Source organism: Poecilia formosa, unplaced genomic scaffold (assembly GCF_000485575.1).
Source record: "Poecilia formosa unplaced genomic scaffold, Poecilia_formosa-5.1.2 Scaffold25, whole genome shotgun sequence".
NCBI classification, from domain to species: Eukaryota; Metazoa; Chordata; class Actinopteri; order Cyprinodontiformes; family Poeciliidae; genus Poecilia; species Poecilia formosa.
Window position 1 is genome coordinate 1730540 of NW_006799964.1, and position 20519 is coordinate 1751058.

General features: G+C 40.4%; 1 protein-coding gene across 1 annotated transcript; it reads left to right on the plus strand.

Annotated features, from left to right (window-relative positions):
• Window positions 1-20: 20 nt before the first annotated feature.
• Window positions 21-15913, plus strand: pggt1b (protein geranylgeranyltransferase type I, beta subunit). The gene is made up of 9 exons (XM_007548101.2): window positions 21-219; window positions 587-705; window positions 3216-3280; window positions 3663-3814; window positions 5089-5221; window positions 6934-6979; window positions 9222-9406; window positions 9750-9858; window positions 12159-15913. Exons 1-9 carry the CDS (start codon window positions 92-94, stop codon window positions 12323-12325), a joined length of 1104 nt encoding a protein of 367 aa, XP_007548163.1. The 5' UTR covers window positions 21-91; the 3' UTR covers window positions 12326-15913.
• Window positions 15914-20519: the final 4606 nt, after the last annotated feature.

A 20519-nucleotide genomic window follows, 5' to 3' on the forward strand; every position in this document is an offset into this window, starting at 1 on the left:
TACTGTCCCCATAACTTCAACCCCTAGAAGAGGCTTTTATTTTGAAAAGCAAACGCGCCGGAAAAGATTCCCCATAGGTGCGGAAACAAAGATGGCGGAAGAAGAGAACCAATTTGAAGAATTTGAGCAGATAGACTTTTTGAAAGACCGACATGTCCGATTCTTCCAGAGGACCTTGCAGGTGTTACCTGAGCGGTACGCGTCGCTGGAAACAACCCGGTGAGTTCGCCAGAGGGCTCATGGGAGCTCTGGTTACTGTGGTTTGTTGGGGAACTGAACAGCAGAGGAGCTAGCTGTGATTCAGTAGCCCTCAGTTAATTAAAGAAAACTCATCTTAGCCTTTATTTAACCATTCAGGTTTTCTGGGTATGACAATGTAGCAGCTTTTATGGCTGATGGAACGAGCCTGTTCCCAGCTATGTCTATGTTGAGGTCTATCATTCAGTTAACCCTCATTTTCAGCTTGGTTTCCATCTATATTGTTTTTTTTTTTTATTATTATTAAGGTTAAGCTATAAAACAGGTTCACACATTATATGGCACTTTATAAACGAGTACATTGTAAGATCAACTGCTTTCATTCCAGGTTATCTATTTTATTCTTTGCCCTGTCTGGTCTGGATGTGTTGGATGCCCTGGAGGTGGTGGATAGTAAAGTGATGATTGAGTGGATTTACTCACAACAAGTTCTGCCCACCCAGGATAGTAAGTGCTGTATCTATTTTTATGTTACTGTATGAAAATGTTATTTTCATTTAATTGCAATGACTTGAGATGAAATGAGTTGCAAAGTGGGTTTATGAAGAGTAAATTTCTGCTAGAAAACTTGCTTAGCTCAGTGACAGGGTGCTGAGGCAGTCATTCATCCAGTGGCTCGTTGTGTTTTTTGAGTTAAAATATGTTTAAAGTTGACAGTAAATTTTAAAATACCACTTGATGAGTATGTGCTACTGAAAGATTGGAAGATTAACACCTGAACACCAACTATAAAGTCTTAAAAAAAAGTTAAACATTAAAAAAAAAAAACTTAAATAAGGAACACTTAGCCTGGTGGGGTACAAGTAAAGCCTGGTGGCCCGCCAGGCTTTTTATACTCTGGGGGAAACACTGCAAATGTATAGAGTGTATTATTATTTTTTGTCATAGCTTAGTAACAGCATTGATAATGTGGATGCTTTGCTATTCCATACTTTGCTGAAAATGCCTTTCAGAATAAAAGAGGCTTGCTCACACGCCTACAGATTTGTTGCGTTTCCTCAAAAATAATAATTTGGATAGATTGAAATGTGCTATTGGAAAAAATCCATATTGTATTTCATTAATCAGTGATGGCAGGAGAGAGGTGGGTAGACTGATTAGGGCATCTTCTGCGGTAATTGCAGAAGCTGCACCAAAAGTAAAATCTCTTGATTTTTCTTGCTGACCTTCACTTTTAGTGATGAGATGTTGACCTTGACTGGAAGAACAGGATCCTAGAAGCATGCTGTGTAAACGAGCTTCATCCCAGATGTTTCCAGGTGCAGTTTTTGATCACAGAGTATAAAAGAATGATTAAATATCAAAGTGTTGTCACTGAATAAGAGGCCAAGTAAGGAATTTCTGACATAGGGCTGCTTAGCTCCGTCATCTCAGTTTGGACTGCAGCCTCTGCTGCTCCACATTGATGGGAGGCAAATGACGTGATTCTGGCACTTTTTTGTAACCCATCTGGAGGTTTTTCTGGGCATGCCTAGAAACACAGCACATTGAGAACTAGCTGGATCTAGACTCAGCCTGTAGTTTCCTTCTGACTTAAGAACCTGTTGGGTTTCCTCACTGTGAGTTGGAGAATGCCTCTGGGGAGCGACATGTCTTCCCTTCAACACCTGTCACCTCATCGGCCGAACACTGATTTCACATTTTCTTTGTGATCTGGCTGAATCAGTTAAGGTTTTCTTTCTTTCTATAAAAAAAATAAAAGGGGGGAAAATAATTTCTGCTGATTATTTGATCAAGGTAGTAGGCTTTTGAAGGAATTAGAAAATTAAGCAATTAAATTTCTGTAATTTAAAATTCCTCTCCAACTTTTATCAGATTCTTGATGAAGGTAAAAAAAAAAAAGTGCATTAAACAGCAGCCTGTTGTTGATGCGTTTAATGTCCAAAAATAGTGTAAGTTTTTAGTAAGGGATAATTATAAAAAAAAATTTTCAAATGCTGATTCTACTTTAAGTTATTGTAAGTTAGTTTGTTTCACACTTTCACACTGAGGTAGTCGTCTTTGCATCCTCCGACTCATCAAACTGTAAAGTCTGTCATGTGTTTCTTTTCCCGCTCTGCAGATTTCAAGGTAGCTATTGGCTCTCAGTTGTCTGTAGATAACCCAGTCCATCTTTACAGCTGTTCATCAAAGAAAAGTTTGACTCTCAGGCTTTTAATGACTTGTTTTGGGACTGATATGTTATTTATTTATATATTTTTGCCTCCGACAAGCCACTCCATGCCATCTGTTGAGATGCGCATTTCATTAATTATTGAAGACATCAATGGAGATGATGGAGGGATAGTCGTGCTTGATGGATTTCTGCTGCAGCCATATGTTGGGAGGCTGGCAGGCTTCTTCTCGTTAGATCTGAGGGAAAAAAACAAGTTGAGAGACAAATGTGATTTACTAATGATTCCTTAGTATGATAATCCCCTATTTAGCAAACTATTAAGACTTACAGAAAGCATTTTGCTTAGGTGGGATGTTAGTCTCCAGTAAAATGCAGGTGTTTGACTGAATTCATCTGTGTATACATGCAGGGGATCGACATCAGGGTTTCTGTATATGTTGGTGGAAGATAAAATATTTACTTTTCCTTCAGTACAGAGGTTGGATGCCATATTTTTACAGAGTCTTGCATAAAGTCGGGTAGCAGGATGAGCTGTTGTAAGGCTGATATGTGACGCATGAATATATTGGTCCATTTGTTGTTCAGTCACCGCATAGAAAATGTTAAAGCTTCTGTTATGTTGTCGTCATTTTGATGTGGCTTGGTGTTTCTGTCATGGCCAGAAGGTGGCAGCAGAGCACTCCTCTTTTCCTATTGTATTGAGAACATTTTCTGCAGGTCATAAGATGAACAGAAGGGCTTTAAAACGTAAATCAGTAAATTACGTAAATGTAATTTTTTATTATTTTTTTCCTGTCTCTTGTGCTGAATATTTCCATCATTTCTGTCTGACCCGTTACAGAATCCAACCTGAACCGTGGGGGGTTTCGTGGATCAGCACATATTGGGATTCCTTACAGCACGAAGGTACTACCAGAATTGTTTTTCAGTTTGAGTACTGTGGCTTTTCCTTCTTTTTTAATCTCTCAGTAAATCCACTTTTATCTATCATCAGTATCAGTTTCTTGATCATTTATTGCTTCAGTAGAATGATGCAAATACCATACTATAGTGTAGCAGATTTGTGAGTGCCAGCTTGGAAAGCAACTGTGACCATTGTCATGATGGGTATTATTAGAAATTTTAAAAAGAGATGGAGATTTGCTTTTTTTTTTTTCTCTCAAAAATTAAACTAAACAGAGAAAGTCTATTCTCCTACGTCTATGATGAATATTATCTCCAAAATATTCTGTGTGTGTCCGCAGCCATCAGCTGCATTTCTGATTTCCCTCTCGGTTGTTGTCCTCAGGGTCCAGGTGTGCTCCATCCGTACGACAGCGGCCATGTTGCCATGACCTACACTGGCCTGTGCTCCCTGTTGATCCTCGGAGACGACCTGAGTCGGGTGAACAAAGAGGCCGTTCTGGCCGGTCTCAAAGTGCTGCAGATCGAGGACGGCAGGTTGGCGCACACTTTCGCTCACTTTTGCACCCAAATCCTTATTTACTGTGGCATTTTCACTCTGACTCAAAAGCACCCGCAGCCATCTGATCGCAGATTTAACACGGTCTGACTGCAACTTGCATTTGGATGTTCCGTAGTTCAAAAGCAACTAAATATGTGATTTTGAGACACAATCTCCTGTCCTCCAGTAGCTGGAGCAGCTGCATGCTTTACCGTGCAGATCTTCATGACTTTTCTCCTAAATCTTGGCTGAGATCTTCTTCTCAGAAACTCACTGATTATGTTGAAGATAAGCTGGTGATAAAATGTGCCAACATGGCAACTAAGGATGTGTGTAGACTAAAGGAAATGAACCGTTTCTTCTCCTCTGTTCTGACCTGAATGTTTTTACGCCTCACTTCGTGACGTTGCTCAAGTTCCAGCACAACTTTTTGTGTAACTCAGTGGCCTGATGCACCGCGCTGCCATAAAAACTTTGTTCGAAAACCAAAACAAAGCAAAAGAAGTCCTGCGAGACGAATAAACGGAAATGACCGTTTATACCCTGCGGTTCAACGCTGTAATGAAGAGAGAAGCAATTAGCAGCATTGCATTGTGGCATTTGAATTAAAACTTCATTAACTTTAAATAAAAACATTGCTCTTAATGCCGCTGTAATGATCCCAAACGTCCAGTGCTGGCAGAGCGCGGCCGTTGTTGAGCTGGCGCTCTGGGATCGATCCCATCATCATTCCTTACAGCAGGTCTGTCCCAAAATGCCTGGCAGTGATTTTCCAGTCCAGAGGCTTTGTTTATAACCTCTATTATGGTAATCGAATTGTTCCAGCATCCCTGAGGTAGATCCAGATAGTTACCCCAGAAACAGCCTGTCGTATCCTTGTCCTTTCTCTCCTTCTCTCCTTTTATTCATAATGAATTGCTTATTAACATGGTGTTGTCTTAAAAACCACACCATTATTCCACTCACGTGGAATAAGGCCGTCTCTTAATACTCGGGCTGTTAAAAAAAACACACAATCTCTCAATTAGAGCTATGTGGGTTGGGTTTCATTTAGTTTAACACATTTAAGCAACTTGTGGCTAATTATTTCATACATTTGTGGTTTTGTTAGTTTCACACCTGAATTATTCGTCATTTACACCAAATAAAGTAGTTTTCAAACAGTCAGAACCTAAATCTGAAAGCATAAAACCAGAACCCAGACAGTTTTTTTTTTCTTTTTTTATGTAATTCTGCCTTTTTTTTTTTTGTTTGTTTGTCTGGCTTTCAGTTTCTATGCCGTGCCAGAAGGAAGTGAGAATGACATCCGGTTTATCTACTGTGCAGCTAGTATCTGTTACATGCTGGATGACTGGTCAGGCATGGACACCCAGAAAGCCATCGAGTACATCCGTGGAAGTCTGGTGAGTGAGTGTTGGCAGGTTAAAAAAAGTGTGAAGCTTCTGATCCTCCTTCAGTGGACAAAAATAACAAGATGATTCTGATGTGAACGCTCCCACAGTGGACACTAACCTTCCTTTTCTGCAACATAAGAAGTTAAATTAAAATAGAACACAGCCCACGAACTGTTACAAGGTGTCGGTTCATTTGCAGACAGTTCATTTATAACAATTAGAGAAGATAGAGTAACGTATCATCGTCGTAAGGCTGCAGCGAAGGCTTTTTTCTGCATCAGTTAAAAAGAATAAAAACTAATTTTCCCAACTTTGTTCGCTTTGTTTGCATTTCTGGGCGTTAGACACATCAAAGCGCAGTGTTTTCTCTTTCTCCCGAGCTGCACACGTCACCTGGGAAACCTCAGCGTCTATCGAGTTTAACATTTCAGAGTCTGTATTTTGTGGGTGTGTTTGTATCATGCTTATTCGTATCTATTTGTGAATAGATACACACCGAAAGTCAGAAAATAAGTTTAGTTTAGTTTAGAAAAGTCATTTAAATTGTGATCTTAAGGTTTATTTTGGTAAAGCAGAAACTGCCTTACATGTAGAGATGGATGCATGCAGTAGCCATTTTTGCTGTAGTGTCATCAGAGCAGGAACAGGCTGGGAGTTGTTTGTTCTTCCCGGTCGATTACCACCTCTAACTTAGCTTGTATGTTTTGTCTGAAAACGTACAAAATAAACGCAGACGGTTTGCCTTTCTTCTGTTATTGTTTGTGTCCTGTTTTAACAAAAAGCTGGTTTAAACAGATGACACTCATGCATTGTCAATGCGGTAACATTCCTCATTTAATAAAAGACAGTGAAAGGCGTCCCAGATTGCAAGTAGATTGTGCGAAATGAATATTTCTAGAGATGAAGCTAAAAATGGGTCATCAGTTTCTCAGAGATGGCATTGTCTAATTTTTGTTCAAACAAAAATAAATGTCAGGATGAGGAAGTGGCTGTATGTGATGCGTCTTGTGACAAGTGCAATGTGTGGGAATCTTTGCCAACCACATCTATTACTTTGTTTTGTTTGGGGATTTTTGTCTTGCTTATTTTTTGAGAAGTAAGGTATGAAATGAAGAAAACGGTGTAATGTTGTGTATTACAGGCTCAAGTGTTAATCTCTGCAGCTCTCTCTCTGATGACATTTCTCATTTTGGTTAGAGATGCAACAATCGCCTGGCTAGAAAAGAAAATCTACCATTTCTTTCCTTCTTTGAACTGAGGATCAAATTCTGCAGCATCTGAATGTTCTTCCTGTTAATTAAATAGATCAAAACTTAGGCTGATTGTTATAGAAGTTCAATCAACAGTCAACAATATTTGATCCTCTTTCAAAGTCGGATAATTCATTAGTCAGATAAAGTTCAAGGTTTTTGAATCAAGTAGAAAATTACTATATTTATCTAGGAATATATTACGGTTAAAATGATCCTAATAAGAGTCGATCAAAATTGCAGTCAGCATGTCGGAGTTCAAAGAAACCAAAAATCTGCATCTGACCCGTGCATCTTTAAGAACAAGACATCACTTTTTTATTTGTAGTAATTTTAAAAATATATATTATTTTGTTCTGGTGTGGAGTCTAACATGTATGCTGTGTTGTTGTTGTTCTTCAGAATCTCTGGTTTGTGTTCACATCAATTATTATTGATTCAAATATCATTTCTAAATTTATTTCTCCATAGTCGTATGACAATGCATTTGGCCAAGGAGCTGGGAGAGAATCTCACGGTGAGTGCAAATATGTTAGATGTTGTAAATGTAAAGTCCTATTAAGTTTAAATAAGTAGAAGAAAGGAAACGCACTGTTGCAACAACAAATAAATTCTGAATAAGTTTGATAATTTAAATACATTTTTGGTTTAATTTCATTGGGTATTTTTTTACTTCAAATTATCCAGAACACATTATAACCAATATGTTGGGGCTTATACTAGTAAAAGGCATGAAAAAAAAAAACAGCATATAAAGGATTAACGCTACAGATCCGTTGCTATAGATACAGCACATTGTTTTCAATCATTCGTCCCCCACTCCAATTAGACCTTGCTTTTCTTTTGCGAAAGCTTTCACGCGACACAACAAAAGCAATACTTAGCAACATATCTGCATGACCTGGGTTGTACAGAGAAGATGAAATCCCTGCCAGCTCTGATGTGCTCTTAAAACATACATTTCTTAAAAATTGCAACTGCTCCAAGGGGCAAATTTTATTGGATCTATGTGATTTTCTTCTCGCTTTGAATTCGAGTTCTGTGATTAAAGGCTTCGGTGAGGCTGTGCTGAGCCAACCGACCCTCCAAAGGGCTGATTACAAATCAGCAGAGATGCTTAGTCGCGGCCCATTACCGGTCTACCCTTGAGGTGTGTGTGCTCGTTCAGTGCCAGGACCTCCCAGCGTTGCTTTGAATGTGCACAAGCACATTTTTCTGGGATGTTATGCCTGTGCAGTTATGTAGGTGAAACATGAAATTATAGAACCTCATGGGTCTGGGCATGAGACTGGATTTATGTATCCGATTTCAGTCCTTAGTCTATATTTACTACTTTTTTTTTGTTGTTGTTTTATCCGACTTCACTGATCCCAACACTGGTATCCATGGACGATGTTTCTTCCTGCCTAAAGGAAACTGATTTTGGAAAAACAAATTGTCTGAAGCCACCAGGTGTTTACCCCTCACCTTAAGCTTCTAGTAGAAACAATCCTTCAAATGGATGTACAGTTTATTGCGAAGACATGTCTCCACATCTTTCTACATTCTTATTAAATATTGTTGTAACTTTCATGTAAGGGTGAGGCTAAGACCTCAGGATTAAATTAAAATAAAAAAACGGTTTACTTACACTCATCGTGAACAAGAATGTATAATGTAGTAAAAGCAGGAGAAGTAGGAACGCTTATGTTGAGTTGAAGTAAAAAATTTTTGTTTGAAAAAAATTTGACCGACCATTAACCAGAAAATCGGAAAAGTCTGAGAAATCAGTAGAGATTTAAATGTGTAAAGCTGCACTTTCAACCTCATCTGTAGATTTGCACAAGTTGGAAAAAGTTATCAGGAGTCACTTGTTGGAAAAACTGCTGATTTCCAAGAGCAAAGTTACTGGAATGTGTCATCGGCTTGGGTACATCCTGGAAAATGGTCCAAACTGAATTGGTTTGGTAGGTTTGGGACCAACCCAGGAACAAGGTAACACTCAAGTTTCCATGAACTCAAAACTGCCAGAATGTCGTTTCCAAGTAAAGCAAGTTTTACTTCCCCTTGGAGACAGAGCTTTGTAGCCTGATGTGCCAATCATCGAGCTATTACGCCACAATGACAAGAAGTATGTTTGACGATTGAAAGTGGGACGTTAAAATCTACTAACCCTGTACCATGCTGTACCATCCTGTACCATGCTGTACCATCCTGTACCATGCTGCCATTGCTGCCATTGCTGCATCAGGTTGTGGCAACAATTAATAACAAACTTTGACACTGGGTGCATCAACAGCACAATAAATCCCACACACACGCATCTAAATTGGCCTTTGAAGAGATGAGAAATGCAAATCTTAACTACCTAAAAAGTTTCCATCCCGAAAGCAGCATCCCAAGCTTTTATGGAAATTAATAGAGAATGATTCAAAGACGGTTGTGTTCCAGGAAACAAACTGATTTAAATGAGTTTTGCCTTGAGGATTGATCAAAATTTCCAGCCTGAATCACACCAGAAGCTTGTTGATGACAAGTGGGGAAAAAAATGGTGATTATATGTATTGGGGGTTTTGTGTAGAGTTTTGACTTGATTTAGATGAAAGAAACTAATCCCTAAATTTGAATTTTCTGCTCCCAACTCTTGTTTTTAGAACGCCTTAAAGTTGCATTTGTATATTTATTGTAATTGTTAAAGACTGAGATATTCATACCCATAGTGAGCAGATGTGCACCCCAGACTGCAGTTTCATGTGATAACTCGGTGACCCGTGTGTCAGGTGGTTGGACGTACTGTGCCATAGCCTCGCTGTGCCTGATGGGCCGACTGGACGAGGCTCTGAGTCCGCGGGAGCTGAACAGGATCCGGCGCTGGTGCATCATGAGGCAGCAGAGCGGTTTCCACGGACGTCCCAACAAACCCGTGGATACGTGCTACTCCTTCTGGGTGGGAGCTACGCTGGAGGTAGCAAACACTGAAATGTCTTCCTACTTCGTCACATAATAAATCAGTGCCTGCTGTGTCTTAAACTCTAAATTTACAGAAACAAGTTTGAGGTTTAAGGCTGCTTTGGAGATTTGTTGAAACTAAAAGCTTCTGCTGTCATCAGTCTATAAATCCATTAATGGTTGATGTCCTTTTGGAGATGATCTTTTAATTTACTGATGGATTCAAAACTACATCTATGAAAGATGTCTGAGAAAAATATGAAAGATTGTGGAAATCGGTATCAGTCAAGAAAAGCCTAATTGGTACATCTGTAGCTCTTAAAATGTTTTCATTTGATGGTTTTTGTATTTTTCTCCAGCTCCTGGATGTGTTCCAGTTCACACACTTTGAGAAAAACAGGAGCTTCATTCTGTCCACGCAGGATCGTTTGGTCGGCGGCTTCGCCAAGTGGCCCGACAGCCATCCAGGTAAATGATGCCACTTGACTTCTACTGCCTCCAGTAGAAACGCCAGGCTGCAGTTTTTTGTTTTTTGTGGTTGTTGCATCCATAAAACACAAATGCCCGGTGTTTTTATAGTGCAGTAACAACCACAGGAGCAAAACAGGCGCTGAATGGCGTGTTTAATGACTGTGTAGCGCTTCCTTGTCATTCTCCTGTAGCTTCAAAGATCTCACGTTAGGGACAAAACCGTTGTGGATCTAAGCAGTTTCAGTTCATTTATTTTCCTCTCTTTGAGCAGAGCAGTTTGCGCCTCATCTTCCACAGGTGCAGTGAAACAGGGTGGAGCTGTGGTGGCCAGTTTTACTTCAGATCAGTGGGAAAAGAATCTCCTGTAACCCTAGACTTCAGCAGTCGTGTTCTTGCCTGCCCTCATGCTGGGTAATTGATGAGGCGATTGTTTAAAGGTAGCCTGAGGAAACGGCAGACGGAGCTCCTCGTGTTACCACAGACAGACAGATAGGAGGACGGCGTTCAGGAGGGACAGACAGGACTGAGGCTTGTGAATGTAAATGAATAAAAGAGTTTTATGGGAGAAGGAAACAATAGCGAACAAATGTTTCCTTTACAGTGGGAACTGGGTTGATTGCTTGGATGTGGGACAATACATGCAGACCTGCATTAAAATGATTCCAGATTGTTTTTTTTGCGTGTGTTTTGTTGCTAGAAGATTCTTTATTCTGTGTTAAAATGTAGAATAAGAGCCTAGAAAGCAAAACATAGCAGAAGGTTTTTTTTAAAGCTCTTAAATTGCAATCAGAGAGACTGGTGTAGATTCTCAGTTGTCCAAGACGTCACAGAAAGCAGCCAGACTTCTTCTTTTGTTTCTTGATTTGCCTTGCATCTAAAGTTTCTGTAGCATCTTGAAGACAAGGAGTGTGGAACAAAGAAAATTCACGTAATATTTGAATGTCTAGCTTTTACTCCTCAAGCTAAATTAATTTATCAAGACATACTTTTGTTTGTTTTGCCTTTCCAAAACTTATTTTCCTCATTGAACGTTTTTGTTTTTAAGTTACTGACAAGAAACTGTGACCAGGTCTCGTCAGGATTGATAGATAAGGGGAAAATACATTATTTGCAATGTGTTAAGATATAAAAGCATAAGAGACAAGTGTAGAAGCTGGAGAGTTTTAACAACAAAGTAGATTTTTGAACAAGATGGTACCTGTCTGATACGTCGTTATATCTGAAGGAAAATAACAAATAGTCAGAGGTGAGACGGTGGATAAATATTTTGCTTTTTGCTCTTGTGTGGCTGGCTGCAAAGATGCCACGGAGGAGAGGAGCATCAAAACAGACTAAACATCCTTTTACTGACACAACTCATTAATATCCAGTTTTTTTAAAACTTGGTGTTTATATATGATTGTTGGCAGTGATGACTTCAATTTAGTCTTAAGTAATTGGTTTGTTAAAGCAACACCAAAGTTTGGCTAAAAGCCTATTTGACAGCTGATGCTATTTATAGACTCGACTGGTTTTTTTTAAAAAAAAGGTCAGATTAATGAAAGCCAGACACTTACAGGCCAGGACTCCATCACATCCGTGTTGAAGTTGCCCCCTTTGCTGTTATGCCTGTGGCTGCTGAGGATGTTAAACTCAAGTTTTAGGCTGCAAGTTTGCAGCCTAAAACTGCAAACTTGCAGTTTTAGCCTTCATCCAAGGCTTGTGCCTTGGATGAAGGCGCAAGCCGGCCTTCATCCTCTCCGAGCACTCTGCAGCCACTTGATTGTTTCACATTACTTGCTTCTCCTGTGTCAGTCGTTTACTGCAGGATGTGGCTGGCTCACTGCATGTCTCTAAAAAGCATCTCAATGTTAATCTTGGATTGAAAGTCGCTGTAATATTGAGTGAGGCCTTTTGAAACCACGTTCTCATTGGTGTAACTTTGAGTCCGAGTCCTGATGGGTGAAGCTAATAGTTCTGTGATTGATTCTAACGTCTCTGTCCAATCATCTGTCGTTTCATTGTAATTCAATTACTGCTCCATTTAGTAGCCTGTGGAGCTTTTATCCTCGTCCCGAGGGAGAGAGACGCTCCTAGGGGCGAAGCAGCGTGCATTATTCACGTGTCCTTAAAGGTTCATTACGACAAACTTACAATCCTTGGGACAGCTGAAGGGTCCAATGAGTTTATAGATTGAATCAGTCAGTACACATCCATTCTAAGTACCAGCTCTGTCACGTTCAGGTGCTTCTGCAGGGACTCCCGCTGTCAGCTCTGACCCGGTTTCTCCCTTTTTGTCCGTGGTTTCGTCTCTCCAGACCCTCTTCATGCCTACTTGGGGCTGTGTGGCCTGTCTCTGATCGGAGAGCCTGACCTAAGGAAGGTCCACCCAGCTCTTAACATCACCCAGAGAGCCTTTCAGCACCTCCAGCAGCTGCAGCAGACGTGGAGGGACAACGCCGGCAGCTGCGTCGGACGGCAGTGAAAGCAGGACGATTTACAGCGCTAACTCTGGAGCGGACGCCGTCTGCTGTCGGTCAGCGGCCGAAGGCGGCTGGACTTCTGCCAGGTCTCACAGATACTTGGCTGCTCAAGAAGTTTGAATTGTTTGGAATTGCGAGGATTTAAACACTTGAGGACCTCATTTAAAGTCCATCTAAAGCAACTTATTTGTTGAGCAATATATGCCACACCTCTTTGCTGCCTTTAAAAAAAAAAAAAAGAAAACAAAAAAATAAGTAATTGTTAATAAAGTTATGCGGTGCGGTTTGTGAAAATACAATATAATAATGTGCCAGAAAGTGTAATTCACTGGAGACTTGAACAAACGTCAGATGCCTCCATCTTTATTTTATGGCCTTTTTTTTTTTTTTTTAAAATATGACACTTTTCTTCAAAGATGTATTGCTTTACTTCCTTTTCTCTGCTTTGCTAACCTGCCTGGCGCTTCCGTTCGCACGTAGCTGCTGAATGTTTTGAACCTCCCATGATGCATCAGGTCTTAGTGGGTCATGACCTCTGGCTCCTCAGTTTGAAATCCGATACCCTCCCTACAGGTTTACTCCCTTCAGCTTCTCGCCGCAACGTTCTCTGGTTTCACCACTGCAAGCTCTAATTTTCAACGATCAGGAGATTAAAATAAAAATGGAACTGCTCGGGTGACATTTGAAATGGGGCTAAATGTACCTCAGCTGCTGATTAGTTGTGTATTTTAAGAAGATTATGGAATAGGATTCACTTGAAACCTTTTTTAGGGATTTTATTTGACAGACCACGCCCTGCGTGGCTCGTAATTATGCAATGGAAGGAAAATTGTACAATGTTTTCAATATTTTTTCAAAAATCTAAAGCACAGAGCATTTCTCTATGTTCTGTTTTCAAAGTTCCTCTTTGAAAAATGAGTTAATCTCCCTTATATTTGATGAAGAGCAACTACAAACATTGGATTCTCCATTGGATGCAATTCTGGACTTTGACTGGGCCATTTTAACAGATCAAAGCTCTTTGTTCTAACACATTTAATTGTACCTCTCGCTGTGTGTCGGCTTTCCTCCTCCTCTCCCCAAGTGTAAAGGGTTTTGCTGCCAGTAAGAGGCTTCCATCAACCCTGACTAGTTTTATCATCCTTAGTGAAGTGTTAGGGCTTTAGGTTTGGGTTTCCATCACATGTCGCCTTTTCCTTGTGAGTTCAGTTCAGTTTTGGTCTCATCCGACCAGAGCCTTTTCTTCCTCATGTTTGCTCTGTGTCAGACTCCGAACATGGCTTCTGCTGTGAGGATCACATACGTGTGGAGGAAAAGCTCATACAGATTGTTCCACCTGAGCAGTGGGTCCCTGCAGCTCCTCCAGAGTCACCCTGGGACTCTTGGTTGCTGCCACAGTCTCCTGTCAGTGATTTTTTATTTTTTATTTTTTTATTTAGTTACTTTTGAAGGTGATTGGTAGCAGTATATTTTATTTAGAGGTGTCATAATTCAGATTTGTAAAAGAATAATTTTGAAAACCGTGTAATTTTCCTTCCACTCCATTAAACGTTTGGTTGTATTGCAAAAATTGGAAATGGGGAAAAAAAAAAAAAACAGAATTAAGGAGTATGAATACTTTTGTCCAGCGCTGTAAATCTCACCTCCTGAATTAAAACCAAATCTCCGCAGCAGTGTGTCAGGGAGGCTCCCCATGACCTCTGACCTGAACTCATTCACCTGCTTCCTCCTCCCCTGTGAGGTCGCATCCAGCTGGAAATCGACGGGGAGATTGGACAATGGCATCACAACCAGAGGAAAACGGTTCTTTGAACTGTTTGTTCGTGACTCCAGAAAGGATGCAGGATGAAATAAAAGAACAATGGCCACGACTGCACCTCCACATGTCAGGAAGCAGAAACGACTTCACACGATCCCTTCCTAGCTGTTGACCGCCATCAGAACCGACTGTCTGTAAGAAGAACTTCTGGCTTTACTTTCAGTTCATTCAGATGTCTATGCAGGTGTTTGAGCTGAGGTCCAAAATGGCGTTCACGGCCTGGCAAAGAGAGGCTTTCCACCTTTTTGCCTTTAAATCAGTCGTCTGTCTTGCAGCAAGGAAAACGTTTCCAGCTTTCACACATCGCTGCTCTGGAGCGACACCTTTTTTTTTTTTTAATGAGGCCACAGTGTGAGGTAACACCTGCTCCCCCCGAGTTGACACGTGACGAGATGCTTTGAAAGCGTGTCAGAAACACAGCTGCCCGTCTGCTGCCTGTTTACCTGCAGCTCTTCTCCGTGTGCAGACGCGCCTGCGACTGCATTTAGGAAGACACACTGAGGCTGGCTCTGCTATCAGGGGAAAAAAAAAAGGGGAGAAGATGTGAGGAGAGCTGAATGAATAACGAGAGCCATCTATTATTAAAAGTAAGCTGTCAGAGGCTGGATTCGGCTCTTTTGAGTCCAGACAGAATCCTCGGCTCTGGTGTGAAAACAATAGGATTCCTAACTAATGTGCAGCATTATTGTTTATTTTGCACTGATCTGAAGCAATTTCTCTTTCTCAAATAATGCTACCGTTTTCTTATTATGTATACATAATGCGTAGAAACCATTACCACAAAACGCTTTGGCATTTTTAAAAATGTTGCTGAAATGCGTGGGTTTTTTTCTATTTTAACCCTCTCTCTCTAACAGTGTGTCTTCTTTACCTATATGCTACAAGCCTGTTCTCTTTAGTTGAATACAAAGCTGACTGGAGCACTAAGTAATCTGTTTGCTTTCTTGGTTACCTACCAAAATGATCCAGTTTGGCTTTTATTTGTCTGTGTACATAGATGGAGTCACATGGTGAAGCCACTTTCTCCAGCTTGCCTCCTTATTGTGCCTAATGGATTGTTTTCCGTCGCTGCTCTCTGAATGCTTTGCTTTCGTTCGCTTCTCTTATTGCCTAATTTAGATTTCTGCTTGGATCCTTCTGCGAAAAATGGCAGTGAATATCAAGTTAACCTACAAAGGAAGAGGGAAGTGTAACCTGGATATTTGTTTAGATTCTACGGGACGATATGTGTTGTTTACATGCGTGACTATCAGATATAAGTAGGCTACTCTCTGTTTGGTCCAGAAATATGTTGGGATTTATTTTGACAGGACACTTGGTGGCAAATGATTATTTTGGCTCCTGTTACACAGCAGACGAGGCCCTCAGTCCCAGCAGCATGAAATAAAGACAGCACTGCTTTGTGCTTCCAAAAGCTGTGAAAAGATTGTCCAAGAGATGCAGCCAAAACACCACATGCCGTTTTACGAAGCACTGCTATACATATTGTAACGATAAATCGTGTAACAAAAAAGGAAAAAAAAACATATAATGGAGTTTATTTTTTCTATGCTTTATAGAAATGTTGGTGTAGATAGATGTAAATGTCTATAAAGATGTGACTTCTGCTGGGGGGAAGTGACCAGAAAGTCTTTACATCAGAAGAACTGGACCTGCAGGTGTCGGTGTGTGACGCGTTCTTAAAGTGCAGCTTTTCGAGTTTGGACTAATGCTGATTCTCGCTTGGCACGGAAATTGTATTTATGGTAAATAAAACGTGTACTAACTTTGACATTTGTGTGCATTTTGTGTTATCAAAGGGTGCCTTGGAAAAGTAAAACCCTCGTGATGCGACCGCAAACCTCAGAGTTTTATCGGAATATTTAGTGATGGACCAAAATGGATGGACAGATATAAATTGATTTCAGAATGATCCCAGGTTCATGATGCCACCACTGCTGTGTTTCACTATGAGGATGGTGTAACCGCAGCACCTTCCTCTGCATGGTTTATGGCAAACACACCATTTGACATTTCTGGCTTTTTTTTTTTTTTAAACAATTACTTCTTTAATGTCTCTCTCCCATAAATACCAAAATGTGTGGAGATCAAAATTATTACCTTAGTTATCTTTTCCCCATGTTTGATTTTTGGCTTCAAATTTTAATGTAGTAGCATTTGATATAATAGTTTAGTTTTAGTTACAATAGTCACTTGTAGGGCTGCATAGTGGCACAGTTGGTAGAGCTGCTGCCTTGCAGCAAGAAGTTTTTGGGTTCAATTCCCAGCCCTGGACTTTCTGCATGGAGTTTGCATGTTCTCTCTGTACATGCATGGGTTTTCTCCAGGTACTCTGGTTTCCTCCCACAGTCCAAAAACATGACTGTCAGGTTAAATGGTCTGTCTAAATTGTCCCTAGGTGTGAGAAGCAGCCATGATCACCATGGCAACTCTGTAGGTGGGAGAATCTGTTGACAAGACCAGTGTTAATTTTATTAACCAAAATTTTTGTAACAGTTTTCATCAACCAGTAAAAACCAAATAGAATCTCATATGAGTATGTTAAGATTATGCTACTTTTTTTTAGAAACCGAACAGAATTTTTTTTTCCCCCCCCTTTTTGTCATTTGGAAAGATGAGTTGTGAAAGAGCAAACATCATAATTATGGTTTTTGAAACTGTAAAAAAAGGAAAATGAAGAAGCAGCTAATCTAAGAAAACAACACAAGAACGTTAAAACTCTGTCTTTTAGTTCCAGTCCTGGGTAAATATTTCAGATAGGTGTAAAGAAATTATTAGGAATCCTCCACAACTTGCCAAAAGGCCAACTATATTTGGCTGACTAAAAAGTAGATTGAATGTGTTTGATTTAAACAAAACAACTACAAGTGACTATCCATCCATTTTCTTGTCCCTAGTGGGGATGGGAGGGTTGCTGGTGCCTATCTCCAGCTAGGAGGAGCTCAGTGGGTGTGAATACTTTTGCAAAGCTCTGTATTTGTCTTGATTCCTCTTGTAGGGTGTAACCATTCAAAGCACAAAGATGTGCAACCAAATCTACCTTTTTGTTTGCCGTAACAAAAGCTCAGGAGCTCTTCACATACCAGCTCAGTCCAGGTACATAGTGCTCCTATTCAAGCTAACCTATGCAACAAAAAGGGAAAAGAAGTGGGGGTGGGGGGTGATACAGCCCTGATGATTTTGCTGATCCTCATTTTCTAAGTTTATTTCATAAAGTCAGCTCTGCTTTATCCTAACATCCACCAACACAAAAATAACAAGGACTTTCCCTGTAAAATGCTCAGAGGTCAAACAGATAAAAGAAATGCTTTGGAAACTTGGGGATCCACATAGGAGGAACATTTTAACAAAAAAAAAACAAAAAAAACCCTGTTAATCTCAGCTCATCAGGGGTGGGCAACTCCAGGCCTCGAGGGCCGGTTTCCTGCAACTTTTAGATGTGTCTCTACTTCAGCACACCTGAGTCAAATAATGAGGTCGTTAGCAGGACTGGAGAACCTGACTGCACTTAGAAGGTGATTCAGCTGTTGGATTCAAGTGTGTTGAACCAGGAAGACGTCTAAGATTTGCAGGACACCTGCCCTCGAGGACCAGGATTGCCCACACCTGAATGCATAAAGAAGCTTTCCTAAAGACAAATGCTGCACACTGAAATGTTGGTCACATGCTTTGAATGTTGTTGTTTTTTGTTTGTTTTTTCCCTATGATGAGGCAAATTAAGCAAAACTTTGAAAAAAAAAAACATAAAATAATTTTTTTTAGGTTAGGAAATGGGCATAAAATATTTAAAGAATGTGAAATGGCAATCATCATGTCGCCTTTTTTTGAATAGCCAGTGTTAATTCTGAAATTGCATAAATAGCAAAACAAAGTAGAAATGTATCCATTTTTCTACAGCCAGCACACAGATCTGTCTCCACTCACAAAGCTAATGCACTTTGTAAAGAGAGACGGAGCTCGGTGACATTTAGGGAAAGGAAACAAAACTAAAACATACGAGTCGATGGGATCAACCTGTTCTGTTGCTGAAAGTAGGATATTTCATGAGTAAAACTTATTAAAAAAAAAAGCATTATTAAGCATCCTGTATGAATTAAGAGCTCAGCATCTAAATCTGATGATACTGCAAAGAGTAAACAGGATAAACTTTGACTTCTCTAGATTTTAAAACGGCTGCATGAAGCCCGGTGACCCGACTATTTTTCTATTTTTAAACCTTGAGACGAAAACTGGTTTGCATTTTTCCTGATCTGCTTCATTTGCCTCTCATTTTCCTGCCATGTGGAGCGTTGTGGTCTTTCTTCTTTACTAGGTCAGTGAGTAAGACCTAATTAAAATCTGTGAAGGGGGGCAAAGGGGCTTCGCTGGATCTCACATGCTGAGGCTCATCCCACCTGGGAGCCGAACTGAACAGACTCTGACTCCAGTGCTGCTGCTGACACAGTAATGTGAGACAAAAGTGGCACTGAGACCCAATCTAGAAACCACAATCTGCTGCAGAATGACTTAAGTATTATCCAATTACAGCTTTAATCTACCTGACGCGAGCGTGTGCATGATCATTATCTTAGGTAGTCGTTTACCGTAGTCATTTTGTGCTGAAAGATATGCTGCCAATCAATGCAAAGTATTAATTATTCAGTCGGGCAGAGAGCTCACTGGTTTATGTGGCTTTTTATGGGGCAGTTAAGTGTCGTCTCTGGCATGTTAAAGCACATCATGACCTGCCATAAAATTTGTAACGTGAATAATGTGTTGCACACATTTAAACATGAGTAATGGCTTTAGCATGGAGCTAGTAGACTGTCCTTGTTCCTAGAAATGGTTCCTAAAGTCCAAACTAACTCGTCTTTATTTCTTGTGGAGCCGGAATGGAGGAAATCTGAAACTCCAAACGCCAAACACGAATGATTTTCCTCCTACATTTTTAATAGGGGGATATTCAGAGTTCAATAAATCCTTGTTCCTTTTGCTGAACAATGCACAATTACATACGGCCAGCAGCTCACAGCTTGGTTTCCCAGCAGAGGCCTCGAAGATAAATGGCTGAATAACGACTCGGCCCCTTTCACACCGAATGAGGAGTTGTGGACCAAGCCAAGAGAAAAGAGACTGCTTCTAGAGAAATGAAAAGAACTAGAGTTTTTCTTGTTCGTTTGCAGAGATAATCACATACTTCAGCCTTGCAGGTTTTCAGTTATGATGTCATTTAGCAGTGATGGCAGCTTTTGAGTTATGTATGTAGTCATACCCCTGCTGCTTTTTGTCAGGGCGGTCTCTGGCGTCCCCCTCCTCATGCCAACCGGGGTGGAGGGGAGTTTGTCAGCGTGACGCCATGAGGCCATCTGCTGATGCGGAACAAGTGGCATTGCCAGAAAAATGGAAAACACAAACCTAATCCTGGCTTCTTGCTGTCGCCGTTGGCCAGAGCTGCTGGCCAACGTTAAGCTTCTTGACCGAGCCGCATCGAGATGCACCCCCTGCCAAATCCGGGGGTCAACAGTTTACCAATTGTCAGGACATGTGACCGCTCGTCTTATAACAGCTGGTAACCGGTTTCAGCTTTCAAACATTTGGTTTTTGATTTAAGGTGAAGTCAAAGAAAATGACTTCTTCATTATTCTTCTCTTTCAATGATTCATCAGTACAACTGTCAGCTAAGCAGACCCCAAGCATGACGCCACCACCACCATGCTTGATAGTTGGGAAACTGTTCTCAGGTTTAAAAGCTTCACATAGACTCTTCCAAACATTTTTCTTGTCATTTCACTTGCAAATAACTCAATATTTGTGCCATCAGACTTTTCTACAGGCAGCCCCATGTTGATCCTGTTTTTCACCAACTTGTGTCAGGAAGCATACACTGCTTCGCTGCGCTGACTTGAGTAAGATTTCTGGCTACTGCAAACCACTGCTGGTAACTTTACTGAAAGAAGAACAATCATGTTTTAACCAAAAATGCAGCAGAGACAGGCACAACCCTCAGCTTATGATAAAGTGAAGCGTTTTTGTACAAAAGCTTTGTTGTTTTAATGTAATTTTCTATCTGCTGAACACGATGTACCACGTGTAGACCAAGAAGATACAGAAAGCACTATTTATTGTCACTAGAAATACTTTACCTTGTTCTAACATATGTATTACCTATTTCATAGTAGTTGTTTTATTCAATTTTAGCTTTAAAAATACCAGAATTTGCACAAACCTTACATTTTGACTGATGACATCAGATATGATTCAATATTAATCAGTCAATTGCTCAGTACAATAATTTTCTCAATATAAAAATACAAAGAGAGGTGCTCATATTTGAGTCATTTAGACATAAAGACACCTCCAGCCACGTCTAAAAACTTATACGTGATGTCACCAACAGA

What these genes read in the sequence shown, in the direction of transcription:
- pggt1b (XM_007548101.2), top strand. Translation starts at nt 92, where the DNA reads ATGGCGGAAGAAGAGAACCAATTTGAAGAATTTGAGCAGATAGACTTT. An exon ending in GCGTCGCTGGAAACAACCCG is followed by an intron (nt 220 to 586) that starts GTGAGTTCGCCA and finishes CTTTCATTCCAG; the next exon opens with GTTATCTATTTTATTCTTTG. An exon ending in GGGTGGGAGCTACGCTGGAG is followed by an intron (nt 9,407 to 9,749) that starts GTAGCAAACACT and finishes ATTTTTCTCCAG; the next exon opens with CTCCTGGATGTGTTCCAGTT.